This window comes from Gekko japonicus, unplaced genomic scaffold, assembly GCF_001447785.1.
Source record: "Gekko japonicus isolate JY-2015 unplaced genomic scaffold, Gekko_japonicus_V1.1 scaffold761, whole genome shotgun sequence".
In the NCBI taxonomy this organism is placed as follows: domain Eukaryota; kingdom Metazoa; phylum Chordata; class Lepidosauria; order Squamata; family Gekkonidae; genus Gekko; species Gekko japonicus.
In genome coordinates, this window is record NW_015177030.1 from 595,544 (window position 1) to 610,280 (window position 14,737).

General features: G+C 58.4%; 1 protein-coding gene across 1 annotated transcript in view; it reads left to right on the plus strand.

Moving 5' to 3' along the window:
* KIF1C (kinesin family member 1C) overlaps nt 1–14,737 on the plus strand; it is a 53,630-nt gene that overhangs the window by 36,385 nt on the left and 2,508 nt on the right. Inside the window, exons 10-20 of the mRNA XM_015427890.1 lie at nt 74–272; nt 817–974; nt 3,931–4,010; nt 4,354–4,429; nt 7,069–7,148; nt 7,285–7,379; nt 7,700–7,783; nt 8,228–8,408; nt 10,997–11,069; nt 11,735–12,376; nt 13,654–14,310. Of these exons, the coding sequence (XP_015283376.1) occupies nt 74–272; nt 817–974; nt 3,931–4,010; nt 4,354–4,429; nt 7,069–7,148; nt 7,285–7,379; nt 7,700–7,783; nt 8,228–8,408; nt 10,997–11,069; nt 11,735–12,376; nt 13,654–14,310 (2,325 nt within the window). The remainder of the gene's footprint in view (nt 1–73; nt 273–816; nt 975–3,930; nt 4,011–4,353; nt 4,430–7,068; nt 7,149–7,284; nt 7,380–7,699; nt 7,784–8,227; nt 8,409–10,996; nt 11,070–11,734; nt 12,377–13,653; nt 14,311–14,737) is intronic.

The window sequence follows — 14,737 nt, forward strand, 5'->3', positions numbered from 1 at the left end:
AGGCAGGGGAGAGGGGGGTGCCTCCGGGAACGGGGGGGGCAGGGGGGAGGAGGCTCATGACCTGGCGTGGCAGAAGGCGGCCTGGTCCTTGACACCCCTTCCTCGGGCCCTCCTGCTCTCCCCCAGGTACGCCGACCGGGCCAAGCAGATCCGCTGCAACGCGGTCATCAACGAGGATCCCAACGCCCGGCTCATCCGGGAGCTCAAGGAGGAAGTGGCCAGACTGCGGGACCTCCTCTCTGCCCAGGGCTTGTCAGCCACCACCTTTGCGGGTAGACCCTGCAGGGCATGCTCAGGGGCCCTCCCTCCTTACTTCGTACGGCCAAGGGCTGAGGGTTTGTTCTGGGGGGGCACAAGAGGGCCTTCTCAGTGGCAGCCCCACGATGACGGGACGGCCTCCCTGGGGAGGTGCGCTTGGCTCTCTGACTTTTGCTCCTCAGGAGGCAGCTGGAGATGGTTTCACTTAGGACTACATTTGACTAATTCAGACTTTGTTTATGGACAGTCCTGAGATTTTAAACTGTTGTCTTGTATGTGTTTCATAGTTGTTGTTTTATTTACGTTGTAAGCTGCCTTGAGCGCCGCAAGGTAGAAAGGTGGCTAATAAATGTTTTGAATTAATTTTAAAAGCCCCCAATTAAGAGCCTGTTCTATTCCAGCAAGCAAGGAGCCAAGACTGTGGGGAGGTCTCTCCCCATCTCAAACCCCCCCCCCCCAGGCTGGGAGGTGTTGGGTTCGGTTTCCTCAGGGAACTGCCTCCTCCCCTAGGGCCGGAGGGGAGACGGGCGCGGCTCCTGACTCTTGGGTGCCTTTCAGGTTCGAAGCCCGATGACCCGGGAGGTGGATCCAGCCTTCCCCCCTCCCCTTTTGCGCCCACGGCTGAATTGCCCCTCGCCCTCAATGGGGAGCTGGAGCCCTACTCCTGCGTGGAGGACCAGATTATCTGCACGGAGGAGGCCATGGAGAGGCTGCAGGTGAGGCCCTCAGAGGGGCTGGGAGGACTGGGGGAGGCGTGTCAAGCGCAGCGCTCCGAGGCCGGCCACTCTGGCACTTTTCTACCCGCAGGAGTCACTCTGCGGCATCTCCTGCTTGGTTGCCGCACCCGCCACCTCTCAGGACAATACTCCTGGTGCCCCTGCAGGCACAGAGGTGGTCCTCGGCAGGGTCCCCTGCCCTCTCCAGTTCGAGGGGCTCCGGCTGAGTGAGCAGCTCTCTTGGGGAGCCTTTGCCAGCCCAGGCAAGCAAGAGGGTCCCCAGTGGTGTCCCTGGGTGGCCGACCCTGCTCCTCACTCGCAGGGGCCATCCCTCTCCAGCCTGTTCCGCTTTCTTTTGCAAGCAACAAAGTCGGTGGCTCGGCCAGCCCTGGTAGAGGTTCTCTCAGGAGGAGGCCAGCAGTGCCCACCCCGGGAGGCCTTTGGAGGCAGGAGCGGGAGCCCCGCCGCGGCCGTGCAGCAGGGCCTTCCCGTGGCCCGTCTAGCCCAGGACTCCCTCCTCGGAGGGGCAGGGCAGAGATGGGCCTTTCCCGGAGGCGGCGGCTGCTGCTGCTGCTGGAGACCTGTGGGCCGAACCCCAGGGGGTCCTCTGCACACCAAGCAGGAGCTTAGCAGTGTTCCCTCTAAGCTGAGCTGGTGTGAGCTAGCTCACAGTTTTTTAGCCTCTGCCTCACACATTTTTGTCTTGGCTCAGGAAGGAGGGCTCCAGAACAAGTTAATTGATGCAGCAGCCCAGTCGCTCGCTCACAACTTTAATGTCTGGAGCTCACAAAGTAGGGTTTTTGCTCACAAGACTCCACAGCTTAGAGGGAGCATCGGAGTTTAGCCATTCAGCCACGGCCCTGTGGTCTCCCAACAAGGGGTGTGTGCACACACACAAAAATTGGGATTGGACCCCCAAAAACTCAGGATTTCCCCCCCCCAAACCCCAAATTCCAGTACCGGTATGGTATTCGAATTCAGTTTTTTTCAGAAATCCCAATTTTTTGGGCTCCATTATGCACTATGAGATCATTACAGTCAGTGGGGAATCTATCTGGGCGTATCCATGGGTCTGGGTGGGCTGTTTTTTGAGATAGGGTCATCAAAATTTCAGCGTAGCTTCTGGTGCCTTTCCTCAAAAGACACCCCCCCCCCAAGTTTCAAAAAGATGGGACCAGGGGATCCAATTCTACGGGCCCCCAAAGAAAGCGCCCCCATCCTCCATTGTTTCCAATGGTGGGGGGAAATCAGCAAAAAAAGGGACTGATGTCAAATGAGAGAGTCTCTGCAGTCGAAACTGAAGGCGGGGGCAATATTTCCAAGCCCAGCAGAACCAGGGCATGTAGAGAGTGCTCAGCAGAACCAGAGCATGTACAGAGCACTCAGCAGAACCAGTGCCACTGTGGCAATGCCATTTCAACAGATCCAAGTGAGGGGGGATGCAAGCACAGCACAGACAGTGCATGTACAGAGTGCCCAGCAGATTCAGTGTCACTGTGGCAATGCCAGCTCAACAAATCCAAGCAAGTGGGGTTTGCAAGCCCAACACAGCCAGCCCATCTACAGAATGCCCAGCAGAACCAGTGCATGTACAGAGTGCCCAGAGAAAGTGCCCCCATCCTCCATTGTTTTCAATGGAGGGAAAAAAAGCATTTAGGGGAAGGCACTGGGTTTCGGTGGGCACTAGAACCAGTTTGGTGTAGTGGTTGTGCGTGGACTCTAATCTGGGAGCACCGGGTTTGATTCCCCGCTCCTCCACTTGCACCTGCTGGATGACCTTGGGCAAGCCATAGTTCTGGCACAGCTGTTCTTGAAAAAGAGCCGTTTCTGTCAGCGCTCTCTCAGCCCCACCCACATCACAGGGTGTCTGTTGTGGGGAGGGGAAGGGAGAGGCGCTTGTAAGCCGCTATCCTTTGGGTAGTGAAGGGCGGAGTATAAATCCAATCTCTTCTCTTCTTCTTCTTCTATAATGCACTGTCTATGCTGGGCTTGGAACCAATGTTCCTTCTAAGTTGTGGAGTCTTGTGAGCAAAAATTCTACTTTGTGAGCTACTGGCATTAAAGTTGTGAGTGAATGATTTGGCCACCGCAAAAGTTAGTTTGCTCTGGAGCCATACTTCCTGAGCAAAGACAAAAATGTGTGAGGTAGAGGTTAAAAAACTGTGAGCTGGCTCACATGAACCCAGCTTAGAGGGAACACTGCTTGGAAACCCCCCCCCCCTTGCTTGGATTTGGTGAGCTGGCGTTGCCACAGTGGCACTGGTTCTGTAAAAACCTTCAGTTTCTACTGCAGAGACTCTCTGGTTTGACATCAGTCCCTGTTTTTTCTCTCCATTGGAAATAATGGAGGATGGGGGCCCTTTCTTTGGGGGCCATAGAATTGGACCCCCTGGTCCAATCTTTTTGAAACTTGGAGTGGGGGTCTTTTGAGGAGAGGCACAATAAGCTACGTTGAAAATGTGGTGGTTCTCTCAAAAAACAAACCCTGCATACCCCTGGATAGATTCCCCATTATAGCCTATGGGGATCATTGACTCTAATGGTCCCCATGGGCTATTATGGAGCTGAAGGCATTTAAAGGTGTCACGGTCCCTTTAAATGCATTCGTGAAGCTGCAGCTTCACCTGGAACGTCATTTAAAGGGAGTGCACTCTCTTTAAACACCTTTTAACTGTGGCTATCCTGTTTTTTTCGGGATTATCCAGGATTGGCTCTGCTCGATAGCCAAAAATACACCCCCTTCTATATCCGACTGAAAGAATAGCCGATAAATACCAATAAGGTATTTTCTGGCTATTTTTTCAGCTCGGATAGAGCGGAATGCACACCTTTCCTCCTCCTTGGAACTGATTTTATCTGTGGGTGAAAGGCCCTGGTGGTGAACGGGGGGGGGGGGGGGGGAAAAAAAAAATGGACCCAAGATGAATCCCTCCCGGGTCACCCCTTGCTCTTGTAGGAGACTGAGAAGATCATCGCTGAGCTCAACGAAACGTGGGAGGAGAAACTGCGCAAGACGGAGGCGATCCGGATGGAGCGGTGGGTGCTGTGGTGGTCCCTGCCACACCTGCTGGGGCATTCCTTTTGCATGTGCGTGCGTGTGGATGCCTAAGCCGAGAACGTGCCTGCTTCTTGAAAGCACCAGGCCTGAAGGTGGCTGAGAAGAACTTGCCTTCTCTGGCTCCCGCCTGTGGCCGTGGCCTTCGCACCCCCAGGCAGGAGAGGCAGACGTCTTGTTGCAACATGTGGAGCGTGGGTGGGCGCTTGGTTTGTAGAGGAAGAGACCTGAGGCTGCCCAAGTCCGCTCTCGGGGGGGGGCTTTCCTCTGAGTCTTCCCTCTGAGGCCTGCCCGTGGGGCTGAGAGCTCTTGTCCTTCCTGCAGGGAGGCGCTCCTGGCGGAAATGGGCGTGGCTCTCCGGGAGGATGGGGGCACCGTGGGAGTCTTCTCCCCCAAGAAGGTAGGCACCCCTGGCGGGGGGGGGGAGGCGCACCCGGGTGGCCAGCTGCAGCTGCTTTCCCGAGGCTCTGACGGGGCTAAAGGGCTCCTCCTTCATCTCGGGCGCTCCAGGATGGCCCCGGCAGAGTGAGAGATGATGTAAAATTTGGCAGCCTTTTGAAAAAGGTCAGTTTGTCCAAGATGAAGCCAAGGTCCAGGAACACCCTAAAGACCAGTATCTATTTCCAGAGGAGCTTTTGTGGGTCACGGCTCGCTTCTCAAGATTCACGAAAGCTTGCCTGGAAATAGATGCCTGATGCAGCTGCCCCTTTGCAGTCCCCAAGACCTTTCAGGTGTGTCTTTGGGGTGGGAGCCCCCATGGCACGGTGGCTTCCCAGGTGTTCCAGCACTGTGGTTAGAAGAGATCGGGGGGGGGAGGTGAACACACACACACACACACACATGAAAATGGGTCACCTGTAGAGATTGGTGAGAGATGTAAAAGTGATTGCACCGCTTGGAAACAGTGATCATAATGTTGTTGAGTTCATCATTTGTACAAATAGAGAATTGGCCAAAAAGACTCACACAACCATTTTAAACTTTAAAAGGGGTAATTTCTCTGATATGAGGGGACACGTGGGGAGGAAACTGAAAGGAAAAGTAGAAAGGGTCAAAACAATTGGGGAAGCTTGGGATCTATTTAAAACTACGATCCTAGAAGCTCAAAAAATATATATTCCGCAGTTTAGGAAAGGCACAAAAAGGTATAGGAAAAAGCCTGCATGGTTAACAAACAGAGTAATAGAGGCTGTAAAAAGTAAAAAGAATTCCTTTAAGCAGTGGAAAGCTAGTCACAGTGAGGCTGATAAAACGGAACACAGGCTATGGCAAATAAAATGCAAGTCTGAGGTCAGGCAGGCAAAAAGGGAATATGAGGAGCATATAGCAAAAAACGTAAAAACCAACAATAAAACTTTCTTCAAATACATTAGAAACAGGAAACCAGCCAGGGAGGCAGTGGGGCCCTTGGACGACCAAGGGGTAAAAGGAGTATTGAAGGATGATAGGGAAATGGCTGAGAAGCTAAATGCATTTTTTGCCTCCGTCTTCACTGTGGAAGATGAGAAGTGCTTGCCCACTCCAGAACCACTGATTTCAGGAGGGGTGTTGAAAGACCTGAGTCAGATTGAGGTGACGAGAGAGGAGGTCCTAAAACTGATAGACAACTTAAAAACTGAAAAATCACCAGGCCCAGATGGCATACATCCGAGAGTTCTGAAAGAACTCAAATGTGAACTTGTAGATCTCCTGACAAAGATATGTAATCTTTCCTTAAAATCTGCCTCCATTCCTGAGGATTGGAAGGTAGCTAATGTCACTCCCATCTTTAAAAAGGGTTCCAGAGGAGATCCGGGAAATTACAGGCCAGTCAGTCTGACGTCGATACCGGGTAAATTGGTGGAAACCATTATTAAGGAAAGAATTAGTAGGCACATAGATGAACAAAACCTATTGAGGCAGACTCAGCACGGTTTCTGTAAGGGAAGATCTTGTCTCACTAACCTGTTAGTGTTCTTTGAGGGGGTGAACAAACATGTGGACAAGGGGGATCCAATAGATATTATTTACCTTGACTTCCAGAAAGCTTTTGATAAAGTTCCTCATCAAAGGCTCCTAAGTAAGCTCAAAAATCATGGGATAGAAGGACAAGTCCTTTTATGGATCAAAAACTGGCTAGTTCATAGAAAACAGAGAGTGAGTGTAGGTGGGCAATTTTCTCAGTGGAGGGTGGTAAGCAGTGGGGTACCGCAGGGGTCCGCTCTCGGGGGGGGGCTTTCCTCTGAGTCTTCCCTCTGAGGCCTGCCCGTGGGGCTGAGAGCTCTTGTCCTTCCTGCAGGGAGGCGCTCCTGGCGGAAATGGGCGTGGCTCTCCGGGAGGATGGGGGCACCGTGGGAGTCTTCTCCCCCAAGAAGGTAGGCACCCCTGGCGGGGGGGGGGGACACACCCGGGTGGCCAGCTGCAGCTGCTTTCCCGAGGCTCTGACGGGGCTAAAGGGCTCCTCCTTCATCTCGGGCGCTCCAGGATGGCCCCGGCAGAGTGAGAGATGATGTAAAATTTGGCAGCCTTTTGAAAAAGGTCAGTTTGTCCAAGATGAAGCCAAGGTCCAGGAACACCCTAAAGACCAGCATCTATTTCCAGAGGAGCTTTTGTGGGTCACAGCTTGCTCCTGCTCAAGATTCACGAAAGCTTGCCTGGAAATAGATGCCGTCCGTCTTGGAGCCGCCCCGCTGGATGTTGGCTTTGCTACGGCTGCCTGATGCAGCTGCCCCTTTGCAGTCCCCAAGACCTTTCAGGTGTGTCTTTGGGGTGGGGGCCCCCCTGTGGCACGGTGGCTTCCCAGGTGTTCCAGCACTGTGGTTAGAAGAGATCGGGGGGGGGAGGTGAACACACACACACACACACACATGAAAATGGGTCACCTGTAGAGATTGGTGAGAGATGTAAAAGTGATTGCACCGCTTGGAAACAGTGATCATAATGTTGTTGAGTTCATCATTTGTACAAATAGAGAATTGGCCAAAAACACACACACACACACGAAAATGGGTCACCTGTAGAGATTGGCCTGCTTCCACCTTGTTCCCGTGTCTTGTGCAGACTCCACACCTGGTTAACTTGAATGAGGATCCCCTGATGTCTGAGTGCCTCCTTTACCACATCAAGGATGGCGTCACCCGGTGAGAATGGCTGGGCTGGGCTGGGCTGGGCGGGCTGATGAGGATGCGAGCCCCCCCCCCGACTGCCCCCTTGCTTGCTCTCCCCTCCCCCTTGCGGCTGGGCCCCCACCTGGAGCCTTTTTCTTCCCTACTGCAGAGTCGGCCAGGAGAACGTGGACATCAAGCTGACCGGGCAGTTCATTAAGGAGCAGCACTGCCTCTTCTGCAGCAGCACCACGGAGTCTGGAGAAGGTGGGCGGGGTGGGAGGGGAGGGGAGGGTCAGAGTCTGAATACCTCCGGTGGTGGCTCTGGAATAATGGCATTTCCTCTCCCGTCTCTTGTGCTTGCGTGGAGCAGAGGGGCGTGACGGCTGGGGAGTGCGCCAGCAGGTATCAGGTGGCCAGTGGGTCTCGGTAGGGCGTTGGGGTCCTGCTTCCAGTTCTCTACGGCATGGGGGCGGGCCTGGGGTCATTAGCCAATAGGGCAAAGGCCAAGTGGACGCACGTGCTTCTGGTACCCGGAGGCCTTCCAGAGAGAGGTGGTGTTGATCTCCGGCCCTCTCCCCTTTCAGTTGTTGTCACGCTGGAGCCATGTGAGGGCGCGGAGACCTATGTCAACGGGAAGCAGGTGACGGAGTCGCTGGTGCTGAGATCAGGTAGGGGGCATGGCGCTGGGCGGGAGCCATTCCCCCCCCCCCAGATTGGGTTGCCTGGAGTTGGGACACAGGGCCACGGTTTGCTGTCCAGGGTCTGAGCCGTGCCAAAGGAAGGCTCTCCGGTGCTCCTTGGGAAAGCCCCCAGGTTTTCTGACCCGCCAGTTCTGCCAAGGGACAGCGTGAGGCAGCCCCACAGGTGGCAGGACGTGGGATGGGGTGGAGGGGGACGGCCTCGAGGGTCTTGGCACACTTCTCTGGAGCCTGTGTGACCGCGCCCCCGTGGGGTCCTCTCCCGCCATGCTGGCGTGACGTGTGGGACAGCCCCCTCTGGGCTGGCCCCGGCCCACTGGCCTCTCTGCCCCTCCCCTGCGCGGGGACGGAGCCACACACAGTGGAGGTTCTGCCCTGGGCCCCTCCGAGCATATATGGCCTCTCCGCCTCCAGGGAACCGGATTGTGATGGGCAAGAACCACGTCTTCCGCTTCAACCACCCGGAGCAGGCGCGGATGGAGAGGGAGCGGAACCCCCCGCTGGAGAGCCCGCTGGAGCCCGTGGACTGGAACTTCGCCCAGCGGGAGCTGCTGGAGAAACAGGGCATCGACATCAAGCTGGAGATGGAGAAGAGGTGTGTGCGCCTGTGCCTGTGCGTGTGTGCGCGTGTGGGGCAGCACAACAGCTGCCAGGAGACAGGCCCTCCAAGCAGCAGGACCGGGCAGCGGCTTTGCCCTCTGTGGTCCCACTCACGAGATGGTCACATGGAATGCGGAGGGGGGAATGGCCTGGCTCAGGGTTTTTGCTTATTTGTTAGATTTTTTTTTTTAGTCACCACTCACCCAAAGGGTCTCGTGGCAACTTATGGCATTAAAATCAATAAAGTAAAAAACAACATAAAAACACCGCACTACTGTTGAAACAGCCCAAACACAGGGTTATCCTCCAAAGGCCAACCTAAGCAGTTTAGCCTTGCGTGCCCTGCGGAAACTGACCAAGTCCAGCGGGGGGACGGGGGGGTACGGCTTCCCTTGGTGGCACACCCTGCAGGAGGTCCCTGGACAATGGCTGGGGGGGATTGTAACGGGAGGAGTGGCCCCGTAGGTATGAGGGTCCCAGACCACGGAGGGCTTTGAAGGTTACCACCGACACTTTGAATTGGATCCGGAGACTAATGGGTAGCCAGTGCAGCTGCCACGGAATCGGAGTCATATGAGCTGACCTTAAAGTTCCAGTCAGCAACCTGGCAGCTGCATTCTGGACCCCCTGCAGTTTCCGATGCGTTTTCAAGGGCAGCCCTACGTAGAGCAAATCCCAGCAGCAGTCCATTCTGGAGGGGATTGTTGCATGGATTACTGTGGCACAGTCTGACTCAGACGTGTACGGAGCCGGCTGGCGGGCCTGGCGTAGGTGAAGAGCTGCCAACCACGCTAGCACAGACACTTGCCTATCCAGTGATAGTGCAGCATCCAACCCCACCCCAGAGGCTCTTTACAGAGTCTACTGCTGTCAACTGGACACCATTGAGTCTCGCCAGTGGCCCTCCGGCTGGCATCTCGGATGGATCCAACTTCAGCCAGCTCCCCCTTAGCCATTGGACTGCCTCATCCAGGCACTGGGGTGGTGCCGAGAGCCGGCTGTCATCAGCAGATGATATGTTAAGTATCATCGGAGAGAGGATCGAACCTCGTGGGACCCCACAATTCAGGTCTTGTCAGGGAGACCTCTCCTCCCCGATAACAACCCTCTGAGACTGTCCCTGGAGGGACGAGGAGAACCAACGGTGGGCCCCCACGGAGGCAAGGCGATCGATCAGGACCGGGTGGTCAGCTGTATCGAAGGCCGCTGAGAGATCCAGAAGGATCGGCAGGGCCAGCATGCCTTTATCCAGATGGAAACGGAGATCGTCCGCCAAAGCGACCGGTGCTGTCTTGGTCTTGAAGCCCGACGGAAGAGGGGCCGGGGCAGATGTCTCATCCAGGAAAACCTGGCGCTGCTCAGCCCCTGCTCGCTCCTTACTCTCCCCAGAAAAGATAGATTAGACACTGGGCGGAAATTGGCCAGCTCCTTTTTTTTTATCTAAGGAGGGTTTCTCTAGCAAGGGTCGAACAGTTGCCTCCTTCGGGGAGCTGGGGAAGCAGCCCCGCGAGAGAGACAAACCAATACCTCTTCATGGTGTGATTTTATCAGCCACGAGGGACAAGGATCCAAGGACTAGGTCGTTGGCGCCACAGCTGTCAGGATCCTGTCAACGTTCACAAGGGGAGCAGGCCGGGAGAACCCAGAAAAGGACCAGGCGGTGCCGGTGGATCTCCCGTCCACCAACTCCAGCCAACTCCAGCAGCCAACTCCAGGCGGAGCTTAGAGACTTTATCCGCAAAGGAGTTTGCAAATGAATCGCAGCAGAGAGCCCATCAGTGTCCCTTTTGGGGGTGGTCAGTTGTTGAACCAGTTTGAATAACGGGGCTGGTGGCGAGCTGGCGGGCGGGAGCAAGGGAGGCGGCACAATTGTCTCTTTCCGCCGCTTTCCCTTCCACCCCGTAGGCCCCTTCAGCTGGGCTCTGCCTGTGTGTTCTCGCAGCTTCTTCATCCCGCATTCGGCCTGGGAACCACAAGGGGCCAGGGTGGTGCCGTGGTCAGAGCGTCGGACTGGGGCCTGGGAGACCTGGGTTCAGATCCCCATTCTGCCCTGGGAGCCTGCTGGGTGACCTCGGACCAGTCACCCCCTCTTCGCCTCGCCCACCTCGCAGGGGGGGGGCGGTTGTTGTGAGGGTGAACTGGAGGGGAGGAGAACGATGCCCAGCCCCCTTGGGTCCCCGTGTGGGGGGGGAGTAAGACGGGGTGTATAAATTAATAAAGGCACTTTGCTGGTATTTCTTTGCTTTGGGGAGCTTTTAGGCTGCCTTCCCACCCTCAACAGAGCCCAGTAAAAGCCACCACATCCATCTAGAACGAGCCACCAATAAAACACGTCGGCCTCCCCACCCACCCCCACTTCAGTCCGGCTGGGAGGCCACCGGAGGAAGAAGTGGGGCCTGGAGGACGAGGCGTAGGGACAGCCCCTGTCTCACCCCCTCCTGGGGCAGGAGTTCTGCCGGAGGCTGTTCTTCAGGGGGGCCCCGCCCCCCCAGGGCTGGTTCCTGCCAGGCAGAGGGCCATGGTGCCGAGGCCTGCTTGGCCTTCCTGTGACTCTTCCTTTCCTCTCCCCCCCCCCACCCCCAGACTCCAGGACCTGGAGAGCCAGTACCGGCGGGAGAAGGAGGAGGCCGACCTTCTTCTGGAGCAGCAAAGACTGGTAAGGGGAGGGGGTGGGGGGTACACAGGGTCCCTGTTTCCCAGGGAGGGGCCAGCTTTCAGGGTGCCCCTCAGAGGAGCCAAGTGACTCCTTCCAGCTGGCATTCCGGCACTCCCGCTCCACGTGGGTGTGGGCGCAGAAGCACGGCCATGCAGGATCACACCAGTGGTCTGTCCAGCGCAGGGAGCCCCGGACTCCTGGAGCCAGCAGGGACCTTTGGAAATCTGACACAGCCACACAAGGGCCGTTGCAGGAGGGGCAGGGCCAGCCGCAAAAGGACAGGGAGGGAGTGAGGCTCCGCACAACTCTGATCGTAGCGCATGGGTGAAAAATACGTTTGGCACACGCACAAGTGTACGCACTGTGCTCACCAAGAAGAAACAGTCAGGACAGCCAGTCCTTCACACCTCCAGTGGCCAATCAGGAGCTGTGCTGAGCCCATCCACTTTCTAAAAACACTTGGGGGGGGGGGAACCAGTAAAGGCACTTGTGGTTGCCATGGCGCCCACGGGCACCAGGTCGGGGACCCCTGAACCCCTGCCCTCCACTCAAGGCCCTTGGAAGACCGGTGGGTGGGACCCAGGGGCGGGGTCTGGCTCTCGGTGCGGCTGTGGCGTGGAGGGAACCTGCCCTCACTCCAGCCCTGCCCTCCCCCCCCCCGGCAGTACGCAGACTCGGACAGTGGTGATGACTCGGACAAGCGCTCGTGCGAGGAGAGCTGGCGCCTCATTTCCTCCCTGAGGGAGAAGCTCCCGGCCACCAAAGTGCAAACCATCGTGCGCCGGTGCGGCTTGCCGAGCTCCGGCAAGAAGCGGGAGCCGTTGCGCGTGTACCAGATCCCGCAGCGCCGCCGGGTTGCCAAGGACCCCCGCTGGCTGACGCTGGCCGACCTCAAGATGCAGGCCGTCAAGGAGATCTGCTACGAGGTGGCCCTCAACGACTTCCGCCACTCCCGCCAGGAGATCGAGGCCATGAGCATCGTCAAGATGAAGGAGCTGTGCCGCCTCTACGGGAAGCGCGACCCCAACGAGCGGGACAGCTGGCGGGCCGTGGCCCGGGACGTGTGGGACACTGTCGGGGTGGGCGAGGCGGATGGCACCGCGGGCAGCGGCGGCCCTGGCGGGGGGACCTCCGAGGGCCGAGCCGGCAACCCCGGCACGGACGTCGACGACCTCCGGGCCCACATCGACAAGTTGACCGATATCCTCCAGGAGGTGAAAATACAGAACAACATGAAGGATGAGGAGATCCGCTCTCTCCGGGACCGGGTGGTCAAGATGGAGCGGGTCATCCCCATTTCTGCCCAGGTGAGCGGCTCCAGGCGCCCTTCCCTCATGCGCATGCCGTGGCTTCAGACTTGGCGGCTGGCGGTGGGACGTGGCCCCAGGTCCCAGATGACTTACGGCAGCCCCCGAGGGGGGTTTGCCCTCCCCTGCCCCTGGGCGAGCCGGGGCCGCTTCCAAACCTGGCAGGATGGAGAGAGTCTCCCGCAGAGGCCTGCAGCATTCTTGGGGTGGCAGAGCAGAGGCCACGTGGCTTCCCACCCTCTGCGCTTCCACGATCCCGAGCACCCAGGAGTCGCTTGTGGTTTCTACTCCTCCCCAAACTGGCCTTGCAGGCGGGGGTGGAGGAGAGGAAGCACTGCCAAGTCCCCAGAGGAGCAGGTTGTGTCGGGGGCCCTGAGCCCGCCTCCTGGGTCTCTGGGGGTGCCAGACATGGCCCCACCCCAAACTGCGAGGGACCCGCTCCCCCCTCTGCCCGGTTCCTGCCACCAGGCCTCCCACATCCCTGCAGCAAGAGCGAGGGAACTCTGTGGCTGACAACACGCCCGTGGGGTGGGGTGGGGTGGGCTGCTTTCAGAGGGGGTATTGTCCAACCAGCCTTACTGCCTCGGGGGCAGAACTCAGACCTGGCTTTTGTGGGAAGGGGCCCCTTCCGCAGAATATCAGAAGCAAACGCAGGCCGCAAAAGGGGGGCTAGAACAGGCTGCTAGGCGGTGGATGCTGCTCGGGAAGGGGCTGAGACTCACTGGGGAAGAAGGTCCCAGGTTCGGTCCCCGACATGCCCAGTGAGAAGGTCTGCAGGGCAGGAGTGGGGGACGGGAAAGACCTCTCTCTGCCTGGAGAGCCCCTGCCAGGCAGAGTGGACAGGGCTGACCGTGACGGGACGGAGGGCCTGATTCAGTCAGGGGGGTTGGCCTGAAGCAACAGGACAGAGTCTGTGAGTCCCGCCAGGCACCTTGAAGACCAGCCGAGTTAAATTCTGGGTGTAAACTTGTGTGTGGAGGCACACTTCTTCCTCCACTCCATGTGGCTCAATGGGGTGCCTCCCGTGAAGCTAGACTCAGCCGAGTGGCCGTGTGGGTCTGAAGCAGCAGCAGACCCGAAGTCTGAGTCCCGTCGGGCACCTTGAAGACCAGCAGAGTTTAATTCTGGGCAGAAGCTTTTGGGTGCGTGCAGAATTCAACTTGGTTGGCCTTCAAGGTGCCTGACGGGATGCAGACTTCGGCCTGGCGATGCTGTGTGCGGGGAGTGTGTGCCGCGTGCGCTCATGCGTGTGCCTCTCCCCCCCCCCTTCGCTGCAGGAGGACGAAGACCTGGAGAACGAGTGGGGCTCCTTGCTGCTTGCGGAAGGCCTGGCAGCGGTGGACCAGGAGGCCAAGGAGCAGCCAGAGGGCCAGGGGGAGGCGGAGGAGGCCTCCTGCTACGAGCGGGTCACCCGCCTGATGGAGAAGGACCCTGCCTTCCGGCGCGGGCGCCTCCGCTGGCTCCGGCAGGAGCAGGCCCGGCTCCAGAACCTGCAGCAGCAGCAGCTCAGCCAGTCCCTGCGCCGCAGCCAGCCCCACCGCACCGCCCCCGGCAAGTTCATCCCCCCCCAGGACTGCAAGCTGCGCTTCCCCTTCAAGAGCAACCCCCAGCACCGCTACTCCTGGGGGCCCAACTCTGGCTTCATGGTGGGGGGCAGCAGTGGGGAGAAGGAGCCGGGGGCTGGCGGCACAGAAGCCTCCCAGGCCCCGAGCCCCAAGCCCGCCCACCAAGGCGGCGCCCAGCCCCAGCAGAAACGTGCGGCCCGCCCAGCCCGGCGCAACTCCCTGGAAGGTGGGCAGCGGGGCAGGCGCGGACAGGGCCAAGAGCACTACCAGGCCCGCAAGCACAACTACTCCCCCCGCCAGCACCAGCCGTACCCCCAGCTCAGCCTGAGGGAGGGGCAGCTGCTGTTGGACTTGGGCCTCTCCAGACTAGTACTGTGGTGGGGGGCTAGCGGGGTGGTGGTGGGTGAGGGGAGAGTGGAGCAGGTGGAGGAGGAGGGGATGCCAAAGATATTAGACTAGGTGATTCAGGCAGAGGCCTTGTGGCCACGGGGTGGGGTGGGGGCCCTTTTGATGACTGTCACAGGGAGGGAGGGAGGTGGAGAGATGGGGCAGGGGGTGAAGGGAGAAGGACTGTGCGAAGACGTCGGTGGGTCGTGGGAAGTCGCGAGGGCTTGTGTGTTGTTGGCAGCCGCAGGGAGTCGGGATGGGAAGGAGGTATTATGTCTTTGCGGCAGCCCCCTGTTGGAGGTCCCCCCCCCCCGTGGGGCAGGCTTGGCTGGTGGTGCTTGTGTGTGTGTGCTGGGGAGGGGGAGTGTGGAGGAGGGGGAGGCGGGGGGGGGTGTCTCCCGGGCCGGGT